Below are 12,553 nucleotides of genomic sequence, written 5' to 3'. Positions count from 1 at the left end.
CTTTCAACTCTTTTACACTCAAAAAGGTGAAAACGAAGCTTGAACCGATTTACAAATCAATCTAAACAAACACATGGTTCAAGATTCGGGTTCTACCTAGAGATATACCGATTCCGGGTTAAACGTTAAACTTGGGTTCCAAACCGTCTCTGACCGAGCTTGGGTGATTCCTGCTCGAGTCAGTTGACTAAGTAGGGACTTCAGTCTTGTGGTTCAACTCGTAGTCAAACTGTCTCTAAAACATCAACAAACAACGGGAATAACCAGGTGTTAAGTGATAGGTTAACCGAATCGAGAAGCTGGCCGAACGGCTAGGCTGTTCGATCGAACAGCCCAACCGAACGACTATGCCAGCCGATCGGCTAGGCTAACCGATCGACTAGCACTTAGTCCCCCAAACTCATGAAGTGTAGTATTGACGAGGTACTGTTCGATCGACTACGCCACTCGATTGTAATCATTACTGCTCGAATCATGAGATACTATACTTCAAAACACTTAGACTTTTCGAAACATTGGGATGTCACCCGATCGAGTATGCCAGCCGATCGAGTGACATATTTGAAAACAATGAAGTACTAGCCGATCGGTTGGGCTAACCGATCGAACAGCTGTTCGATCGGCCAACTTGAAAGGTAGTACAAACCATCATACACAAACACATCCTTCACAACAAAGGAAGAAACAATCCACTTGAAGGAACCAGCCGATCGAGCCAGCCGGCCGATCGAATGGATGTTCGAACGGACTTCCAAACCAATCGAACAGCCCACTCGATCGAACTGCTGTCCGATCGAATGGCCTACTCGATCCAAGTACAATGTTCGCTTTTTCCGCATTACTCATCGTTGTGTTATCGAACTATTCAGGCTAACCTATTCTCAGTGCTCCCTTCAATCCACGATCAACCACTGTGAGTATACTCGATCCCTTTTTGCTTTCAGCACTTTTGGGTGTTACATACGTAATCTATCAAAATCACAAACAACACAAACTATTTGAACGCTAACCTACTTGCATGTATTACTTGTCTAAATGATTGCTGTTTATTATGTTTACACGTGGAGTGCTATCTGCCTGCTTTAGCAACGTAGTACTATAGTTTGGACTCAGCACCCGTTCACACGGGGGTTGCTAAGGACAATTACTTGCATGGATTACGGTGGTAATCATGTATTGCGAACTGTCTCGGACAGTCAACTCGAAGTCATTGGTATCGATGGTCCCATGTTGATAATTTACATGCATCGTTTGCCCTTGTGTACGTGCTTGGTTATGCGTAAACTATTCGAACTCTATATGCTATATCAAACTTGTGTACTCACCTTTACATTATATGTATTGACTTTTATTTTAACGTATGTGACAGGTGTTTAAGCTACTAGCGTGCTAGGGAAGCGAGGCAATGACCTTAGGACAGTGTCCACGTACCTGCCCCAGGGCCATAATTATCTGTAGATCTTGTACTGGCACCTGTAGTCAGTAAGATTTACTGATAGCCGTCTAGAGGTCTTAAAACAATATTTACTTTCGGTCTGTAATAATTAAGATTTGAGTTGTCGGAACAGTTCCCATATTGTTTAGTTGATTTCTATGATAACTTGTTATTATTTGGGACACGGTATGGGACGTGTTATATAACTGAATTGTATGATAGTTGTTGTGGAAACTTCTGAACAATCTGTTTCGCTCAGTGCCGCGCCCCGATGATTCCGCCATCGGTTGGGGTGTGACACAATGCTCATAGAGCATATAAGATGATTGGACAAGTTTGCGGTTTCAATTGACGACTTGAAGGAGAACAGGTGGTCATATAATATAATCAATTGAGATGTCTATGATAAAAGTTAAGAGCACCTGCTTTAGAACAAAAAGACGTCGATCAGACAGCATTGCCGGAATTATATCACAATAAACACGCTTTGCCTCCTCTGCAAAGAACTCGATGAAACTAGCCCCGTATCCAACCTGCAACACTTAAGAAAAAACATAAAGAAGTGCAAAACTTAATTGTTAATATTTATAGTACTTACTTTCGTAATCTTCTAAGGAGAAGTATAAAAAGGCACATACGTTTTTAAAAGTGAACTTTTAAAAATATTTAAAAACTCAATTTAGTAAAAAAAAAATATTTCTTAACTTGAAAGACACATAAAATTGAAAACGTAGACGCTTAGGTTTAAAAGCTTAAAACTATTAACATTTAACAATTAAACGCTTACAACTATTTAATTTTAACACAACTTGTTATAATATTTAATTTTTTTAAGGATTAGAGAAATAAAAGTTTGGAAGTAGAGAAGGCTATAATTTTAAGTTTTTGTCATTTAAACTTTTAAGTTTGTAAAAGTTTTGCATGAAAAAACCTATCAAATTAAGGATTAGTCAAAGCTTATTATTGTAAATATGCAGGTGAATGATAGTAATACCTATACTTGAGAGAATTTAATTATAAGCTTACCAAAGATTCATCCTTGGACATCTGCATTTGTTCAATCTTGGTCTGGGTGAGCTTATAGACAAAATCATCAACCATTTTCAAATTCGTTTTTAACTCTGCTATCATTCCAATATTCAAAAAATTCTAGATCTTCCATGATGGGTCATAAAATCTTTTATATATTAAGTTGTTTGCATCATCAAATGCAAGGCTAAATCGAACACCTTCTTCATTTCCACCCAAGTTGTCAAGATCAATCCCAAAACCGACTTTAAATATTGATATCCATAGTTAATTTCATGAACAAGTCCTGTATAAACACACGTCATGAATGTTATGTTATGTACGTGCTAATAATAAAATTTACGAAATGTTAGTGATAAAAGCTACTAGACATTACATTTATATCAATTATTTGGTTGCTATCTGCTGCTTGTGACAGTATCTCCCCGAGTTTTATTGTGTTTTTTCTGAAGGTTACACTGCTAAAATCTCTTAGGATTTTCGTCGAGAACTCTTGGCTCGCTACCTTCCTTTGTTCCCGCCATTGGTCCCCGTCCACTGTGAATATTCCTTCTCCAAGTAGATCCGATGTTATATTATATTTTAGTCTTATCAATTAATTACAGCTCTCTCTATTATCAGCTATTATTTAATATCGCATAACCAGTTCCACAACCAAACACCCCTAAAAATATACACCATTGTAGAAAAATTATCAGCAAACCTGGGTTTGAGTGTATCATCTGAACGATGATGTGGATAGCTAGAACTGTTCGTCAATCCCTCAGCGGCTGGCTTCAATTCCGATTTCTCAGCATTCGATTCATGTGATTCCGACATCTCGTATGCATTGCTAGAAGGCTTTTTTAGATGTAGCTTCCAACCAAACTGACAATCTAATTTATCCCAACCAAAACCCCCAATTCAAGCTCAAGAACCCTAGAATTATTAAACACAAAATTAATTGATCATTCACTCATAGCTATAATACATGAAGTTACCAACAAAATCAACTTCTTAGTTTCAAATATTCTTCTATGCAAGAACAAAACCCGCTTCTAAACAAACAACATCTAAAGATTGTTCTGTTCAAATCACTTACAAACAACAATACATATACATACAAACCGCGTCGAAGTGGAATCGAAAAAACTAACCAGTCTCGAAGGTGGAATCGAAGGAGAATGCTTCCGTCGTCGAGCAAATCGAAGGGAAAGGGGCTGCGCGTGGTGGTGCGGCTGTAGGGTTTCGGTCGTCGCACGTTGAAGAGGAAGGGGAGGGTTTGAATTGTTGTAGCCTAACTCATCAGTATGTAAGTTAGGGTTACAAATGGGTTTATGTCTTTTTTTTTTTGTATAAGACGGGGTTTAATGATAACACCGTCTAAAAGGTTCTTACATTCGTATACAAATATGTTATACTTATTGATATTAAGACGGTGTTATTACTTAAACCCCGTCTAAAGCAAAGTTGAACACCGTCTAATGGTTGGTTTTGTAGTAGTGTATAAGTTTAGTTTGATTTCGTCTTAGTTGTAATGTTTTGAATTATTAATGAATTATAATCAATTTAAGAACGCCATGAACGCCAAGATGTTTGAATTATTAATTGACTTTAATGAGTTTGGGAACCCCATAAACGCCAAAATATTTACTATGTAACACAAAAACGATTAATTCATCGAGGTAGATCTAAAAAAACAATAAAACGGCAGGTAGTTATTATTTCTACCTACACGCTAAAAGTGACAACGGTGTTGTGAGAAACGCATTGGAAAAGAAGATAAAAGGACAAAAAAACCCCTCTGCCTTGATTATATCGCGCGCCACGTGTTCGGCCAGGATCCGTTCTCACCGTTTTCACACTTTTAAGCGTTTTCTCCTGATCTCGTTTCTATATATATATAAAGTGTATCGCACAAAATGCCTTAACGTATGAAGCGTATGCTATGGCAAGTTCGTATGTTATAAGCCCAGAAAGGAAATCTCGCATGATGGAAAAAAACCAAAAGATCACATGTTAAAAAAATTTCCGCATATTAAAAAAAAAATAACTTCGCATGTTAAAAAAATCGCATGTTGCTGAAAAAACCAAAATCGCATGTTGATACTGCATCTCGTACGCGGCGTACATTAAGCCAATTTGTACAATAAACGGTCTATCTCTCTCTCTCTCTGTATATGTATATGTATATATACATAAAGAAAACCCATATTAGTTAATTAAGAAAACTAAGAAACCCAAATTTTTTACAAAACATTTCCAAGTTTTTTACAAAACATTACTCGAACCAAACACCCCTTATAATCTGCAAAAAAAAAAAAAAAAAAAAAAAAACAAAAAAACAAAAAAAAAATAAAATAAAATCTGCCAAATGTTAATTGGATTTTAGAAAGATAATTACGTGCAAATTATTCCACTGTCGTGCCTTCGGGCAGGTGGAGGTCAGGTTTCCCCACATCTGGGAGAGCTAAGAGGCTGGCGGCGGTTGAGTGTTCGACCTTGGCCAAAGTGTCCGATGTCACGATGGTTAAACGTCGTTCTTTGCCGTTAAAAAAATTATGTGCCAATTTATCTCTTTATGTAACGTACGCTTTTGCTCAAATATTGGAAATATATATCTCTCATACATGAGAGCATATAGTTTGAAGCCCTGTTATTCAAATATTGGAAATATATATATCTGATAAATTTGAGCATATAGTTTGAAGCCCTATTATATTATCACAAAAAATACAAAAAAGGAGGCTAGTTCCGTGCAACACTCTACTATCAAATCCTCAAGCATCTCATAATACAAAAAAGGAAGCTTGTTCCATACAACAATCTGCTATCAAATCCTCAAGCATCTCATAGAAAATTCGAAAGAGCTGACCCTAAGCATTTTACAAGATCCATGGAAGTTATGACGAACTGTTCGCTCATCTACACAACACAAGAAATAATTAATCAACAACAAAAGTGTAGTAGAGTAATAAAATCTGGTACAAATTTGTTGTTATTACACTACAAAAGAAATAAGTAGAATAATAAGATTACACTATAGTTTACATGTAGCATAATTTTATTAGTTGTATTTCGTCTTCAATGGGATATTCTGTTGGTAAAGTGATTGTGTATACAACAGAAGATTTGGAAGTTTAAATCTTGCCATATTCAAGTATTGGTGAACTTATCCTATAAAAATTAGGAATTGTTGGTAAAAAAAATTGACATGCTAAAACTTATTTGATTTATTTTTATATATACATATACCTATATACACAAAAATAGGGTGTGGATCATGAGAATATCACATAGTTACTTAAGAACTTGAGAACCATTATCAACCAAACAACATCTTCTTCTTATAAATTGTTTCAACCTTTTTTTATTAAATTAAAATGTTATAATTATATTGTTAGTATAGAAAAACTATATATATAGAGAGAGAGATCGACGAGCTACATAAATATAACTCGTGAATATACATATATGTAGCTCAAATGAACTACATACCTCAGCGATTATGGTTATTAGAGCATCATTGCCAGAGATTGGAAGAGCGTTGTTATACATGACGGTGAAATGAAGTCCCTCCATTTCAGCGAGGACTTTTAATGCAAGCAACGAATTTCTTTGGCAGTAAATTCTCACAAGTATGCTGTTTCCTGATATTCTTACTTTAATCCCAGGGTTATAAGATCTGTTACAAGGTAAAGAAATTGTCTCATCAAAAGAAGATGCATGATCAAGTTCATCACCACCATGAAATTTGGATGTCTTCATCGAAGCTGTTGATTCGTGGATGATATTATTTCCAGTAATTGATGTTTCTTCGAGTTCCTTCACGCGGTTTTGAAGGTGTTTAATATACTTAATTGCATCTTCAAGCACCGTAGCTTTGTCCATCTACAATATATAATATGTTATTAGAAATTTTCACTTTGAGAAGAACATTCTAAAATTTAAACATAACAATTTTATTATAACTGGGATATAATTATTGCAATGTGGAAAATCAAGAGTTGTTTCACATGTGACATAACATTGGCTCACATTTTATTCATGTTTTATGCGATAAAAAATCAGCATCATTATGATTGTTTTCTTTCTTTACAGTTCCATTCAAATCAATTAAACAGATTAAGTTTTGATTTGAAGTTCATATGTGAATCTTTTTAATTAACCAAAAAAAGAAAAGAAAAATATCAAAGTTCATATGTGAAACTTTTTAATTAACAAAAAAAGAAAAGAAAAATATCAAAGTTCATATGTGAAACTTTTTAGTTAACAAAAAAAGAAGAAAAAATCAATAAAAGCATATCAAGTGTAGTGCCTACTTAAAGGGAAAAGTGTTATTTTAATGGTTTAACTTGTTTAACTAATTTTTAGCGACACTCAAAATATTATAGTTTATAAAAATCATCATCATACTTAGTAAATCTCATTAATAGCAAAACTAACGTAGGGTCTGAGGAGGATAAGATGTAGACAACCTTACATCTATCCCGTAGGAACAGAGAGGCTGCTTCCAGTGAGACCCCCGGCTCGATAGTAGTTTTGCATCAAGCCTTGGACACAAGGCACATAACACTCAACAATCGGGAGAAATGCCGATTAGTGCATGTACCCTTTTGTCTTTCGGCTATCAACGCCACCACTTGATGCATGATTAACCATCCCCCTCTTTTAACGTTATTTTCAAGAAATTAGTAAATAACGTTAAAATTAGTGAACTTTCACTTTTGCCCCTCGAGCGTCCACACATATATAAATTATATGTGCATACCACAAGCGGGTCATATTATAATTTATAAAAATAATATTTCTTAAACTTTGGTGAAACATGGGCAATGTGTTTACTCTTGGTTGCTAGAGAAAAGATGGAATTGTAGTCGCATTTAGTTATGTTACTAAACTAGAGGATGCCCCACGCTACGTTGCGGGTCTTCTGTCGGGATCATTTTGATTTGTTACAGTACATATACGATACCCAGACGTGGAATGACAATCGACATGTGTTTTACATCGATAAAAAACATTTACCGGTACCGATACTGTTGTTGTTTGAAAGGAATTGGTTCGGTTCATTTACAATACCGGCACTCAATATGATATTCAGTCAGTACCAGTTCTATTCATCGCGGTATCGCAACTGACTAAAGAAAATAATCACTTAAATATAATAACATTAATAATATATATAATACTAAAGATAATAATAATAACAATGATAAGAGAATAATTAAAAAGATGATATTAACATAAAGATGAAGATATCTAGGGGCGGATTTACACTTCGTTAGGGGTTCCTAGGAATGGGGCTAAACGAACCTATGATTACTGTACATCACAGTAATAACCTTACCATCAGGTTGTACGTTTAACAATTTGGTAGAGCTTGATCACACGTGAAATAACTTTACTTTAGCATTGGTTACTTATGATATGCTATAATTGTTAGGGAATGTCTTGGTGAATGTTTGCATGATGTGCAAGTTTGTGTCTCTGATACCCAACACTTTTGGATATAACATGCACCCTAAGGTGAGTTCACAACCTTTTTCTAAAAGCATGTGTCCTTGGTTTAGGACAACACTTTTTACGATAGCCCTGGAGGTGGATAGTACACTTAGACTAAACGAAAAACTCTATCATGAAAGTCCCTATAGTTTACTAATTAAATTGCTGGGTGGGCATACGCGGGGTATTAGTTAATAGCACTATTAGGTTTGACAAACCTCACACCGTGTTTGAGCCCAGGTGTGAACTTCTAACCTTCACTCTTGCTTTAATGTTGATAGACATTATTGAGGGCACAAACGAAACGTCAGCATTCGGTACACAGTTTAGTCATGTGATGAGGGTTAGCTACCCGAGTCATACAAAAACCAAAAATAGTTGTGAACTTCACTTTTGCTTACCTAAAACTGTGAACTTGCCAACTTTATGTCGACACACTATTGCATGCTTTGCAGGTCGTTAGGTACGACTCGGATGGGCACTTGCAGTTTGGAGAGTGTCATGGCTTTTGGTTAAACCGTTTACATTGTTTTGTTAAATAACTATGATTTTCAATTAAGTCTGGATTATATACTTTTGCTTCCGCTGATAACTTTAACTTACATTTTCAAACTTCTAAAACTATTATCATTATTCATGTTGAATGTGGTAGTTAAACGTTTTACAATTAAACTTGAAATGGTTCAATATGATTAGTGTCTTGATCCTGGAATGTCACGCGCCTCGCGGTAATACCCCGCATGTGAAATTTGAGGGTGTGACAGGTAACTAATTCATTATATACCTTAGGGATTGTTTTGATAATTACAAAGTTATTTTAATATTTAAGAGATCATTAATGCAATTAATCAAGTTTTTTTTATTATTTTCACAATTCTTATTTGACAAAATGTGTTTTAAATATACAAGTAAATATGTATTTTCATTAACCTTTTGTTTTTTTATAAACGTTGTTTTTAAAATCCTTTGTTTTTTAAGCTTTTTAAATTGTCTATCATTTTTAAAATTGTTCAGTTTTAACCGTTTATTTATTAAAATCTTTATCTTAAAATTCGTCTTTCTTTTAAACAGTTCATTTTATATTGTTCCTTTTAAAATCTTTTTATAAACTTTTTTAAACAAATCGTTTTTTTATATCGTTGATTTTTAAAAGCGTTTCTTTTTAAACCGTTACTTTTAGAACCATTTTTAAAAATCGTTCATTTTTTGAAATTTTGTATTCAATTTACTTGTAGGCATCAGGGAAAAAGATCTTTAAAAAATGAACGATTTAAAAATAGAAGGAATATAAAAACAATCAGTTTTTAGTTTTTAAATGAACAAGTGGTTGAAAAAACGACGTTTATAACAAAACAAAACGTTAAAAAATAAGTTAACAAGTGTAATGTTTTAAAAAAACACATGGATTTAATAAACGAAATGTTAAAAAAAAATAACAAATTTTGAACGAACATATGGCGCAAATAAATGAAAATTTTGAAAAAAAGATAAACCATTCTAAAAAAAGATTGAAAATTGATGATCTTTTGCAAACTTTTTATTAGAATGACTCATCTTTTTTCAAATCTCCCATTTCTTATGTTTTTTAGACACGTAATTTTGTAGAATTTAAGATATAAACGACTTTAAAAAAGTGAATTGTGTAAAAATATTTAAAATCAAACGATTTTTTAAAGAATAATGTATAATAAAGTGTTTAAAAAATACTTTAAAAGATAAACGACTTTAAAAAGAACTACTTTTAAAAACAAACAAGTTTAAAAATAATAGACGGTTTAAAAAAAAAGCTAATTTTTTTTTAAAACAATGACTATAAAAACAAACGGCTAATGAAAATACATATTTATTTGTATATTTTAAACGTATTTTATTAAATGATAATCGTTAAAGTAATAAAGTGATAATAAAAAACTTAAGTAATTTCATTAATAATTTCTTAAATATTAAAAGAAATTTGTAATTATCAAAAATAACCCCAAAGTAATTGACCTAATTAAACATACACTAAGTGTAAAAAAGTAACAAAGTTAGTGTCAGAGGCTAAAACCATTACAAAATGGAACATTCTGATATGTCAAAATATTCATTTTAGACTGAAAGAGTTAAATTGGGTAAACCACAAGGGCCAAAACAATAATTTACTCTATAATCAATCACATCGTTAAAAAGGAACATGTAGGATGCCAATAATGGGCCAAACTCTACAAGTAATGTATTTCCTTTAATTACCCCATCAGGCCAGCACAAATGTTATTTCTTATGCTACAGTCATTTACGAGAGATAATATATAACGGTACCGTATCAAGTAAATTAAGCTAAATATGTGTTTAGGAAGGAACTTATTCCTAGCGTTATAGTTATGAGGTATAATAAGTTGTACCATAGCAAGTAAGTAAAGCTTAAAAAAAGGGTGAGGGTATTGATACATCACTACTTTTTATATGCACATCCCTCAAAGGAAGCGTATAGGGATGTAAGGGGTGTATATGGTGTGAAAGCATTAATATGGCAAAGAGCTCCTATTTTTAAATCAAGAAACTGTGATCGTACATAAATTAGTACCTTCTTAATTTCAGGCAGGCGAGCATACAAAGACATGAAGAGTTGGTTCAACTTCTCCCTTCTCTTCCTTTCCGCCAAGATATGGTCTTGGGCTTGTCTACGGTTTCTTCTAGTTGTACTGGAAACTCTTTTAGGGAGCTCAATGGATCCATGAAGTTCATTGAGATTCATCTTCTCTGTAGCTTTCAATGCATTATGGTAATCCAATTTGTATCCTCCAGAGATTTCCTTTTGGTTTATGGTTGCTGGTGAAGTGATGTCCCCAAAAGATATATTGAAAGTGTTGAGTGATGATCCAAAAATAGGAGCAAAAGAGCTGGTTGAAGTGGCCATATTACTTTCTTGCATGACTAAATTAGTGGTGGTTGCACCAATATGTTGGTTTCTGGTGGTCAGATTCTCATAACCTTTGTAGCCTTGTGAAGAAAATACTTCCGCTAACTCGCTATAAGAATATATTCCTGGTTGATTCATGAGCTCATGAGGATATTCCATATCCTATTATGTGTAAGTTTAAGTTAATAATCAAACCACATAAAACAAGAAAACAATCCGTAATAACCTTTATTAAATAAAGATACAGCAATTCTTACTAGTTCAGGAAACCATGCCCCATTCTGGATATCCATTATAAGTATATATGTAGCTTTGCTTGATCTATTAAGAACGCAGATGGCAGTTATCAGTGGTCTGCAACATAACCAAACTCATATTTTGTCCCAAACTTATATCCGATGCCGGGGAATTTAAATTTTTTTGAAAGACCAATGAACTACTTATTTCCGTATCAACGATATGTAATCACAATTGAATTGAAAACTCTATAATAATTAAAATGATGCAAAGGTGGTCGGATTACATTTCCCTAATCGATATCGATAAAGTTCTATATATTTTTTAAATGTCTAAACTTATATATATATCCTAAGCTCAACAAATCGACAGAAACATGAGAACACAACAATAAATAGTTAAAAAGGAGTTTTTAAATAATAACATAAATAGAGTTTTAAAATAATAGTATTTCCAGGAGCAAACAGATGCACGGTTTACAAAACAGATAATATTTTGTACGATCTGTGCACGGTTTAGATGGGCAAATTTAAGAATCATGACTCATTAGAAATGAAATAAGAGCCATCCACTAATTCAAGCCATCCAAAAGATACGAGTTTCTTATAAGAGAATTAATTTCGAATAATGATCCAAAAACCAATTAATCAGGTTCATAATTAACATATTTGACCTATATTTAATCTAAAATTTAGATACAACCATCTTAATTAAGAAGGCTTATATAGACGACCATTTTTTTAATCAAAACACAGGTCCAGAATGATCCTAATTTTAACAATATATATTATCGTTTCTCCCAGAAATAAATAGAAGAATACAGATTAGATTACCTTGGTAAAATTCGTTGGATCTGTTTATTGGATTCCCCCACTTTTTTCTTTCGTATGAGATAATGATATTGGAATCTCGTCTACTTATAGATGACAAAGAATTCAAGGAAAAATTTTGAGTGTGTCCTACCAAATATATCTTTTTTTTTTTAATTTTAAGTTTTATTGTTGAAAGTAAAGTTTCATTTCAAAGATTAGGATCAAATATAAAGTCTCTTAAAATTAATAAGTCGTAAATAAGGTATTAAACGGACTCCTATTAACTTCATTAAAGCGGCACTGGAACTGTCTCATCGAACACTACGATGTGAGATTTTAGGTTGTTGTTTTTAAATGTTTAGCTTGTAGATTTTAAACTTTTTGTTTACATTATTGTATCTTTTTATTTATCATTGCGTTTTTTCTATATTTAAATTTGCATCATTTTGTTTTTTTGTTTTTTTTTTTTGGTGACTCGTTGTATTTTTTTTCGACATTGTGTTATATTTTGCTCAGCATTGTATTATATTTTGTTATTCATTATATCTTTGTATACTTCTTATTTTTAGGGGCTTTTGTATAATAACTTTACCCTTCATTTCAATTCAACAACAAAAATTCTATAATTTTAAGTTCTTTTTATTTATTCTTTGTTTT

The 12,553-nt window shown here is 33.0% G+C and overlaps 1 protein-coding gene across 1 annotated transcript; it reads right to left on the bottom strand.

Annotated features, from left to right (window-relative positions):
* Positions 1–5,092: 5,092 nt before the first annotated feature.
* On the bottom strand, positions 5,093–11,974 carry LOC110903810 (transcription factor bHLH18). The gene is made up of 5 exons (XM_035983281.1): positions 11,918–11,974; positions 11,105–11,201; positions 10,512–11,009; positions 5,942–6,334; positions 5,093–5,368 (listed from the first exon to the last, which is right to left on the bottom strand). Exons 2-5 carry the CDS (start codon positions 11,138–11,140, stop codon positions 5,294–5,296), a joined length of 1,002 nt encoding a protein of 333 aa, XP_035839174.1. The 5' UTR covers positions 11,141–11,201; positions 11,918–11,974; the 3' UTR covers positions 5,093–5,293.
* Positions 11,975–12,553: the final 579 nt, after the last annotated feature.

Source organism: Helianthus annuus, chromosome 14 (genome assembly GCF_002127325.2).
Source record: "Helianthus annuus cultivar XRQ/B chromosome 14, HanXRQr2.0-SUNRISE, whole genome shotgun sequence".
Classification (NCBI taxonomy): Eukaryota; Viridiplantae; Streptophyta; class Magnoliopsida; order Asterales; family Asteraceae; genus Helianthus; species Helianthus annuus.
Note: the sequence above shows the minus strand (reverse complement) of the source record. Positions and strands in the feature narration are given on the sequence as shown.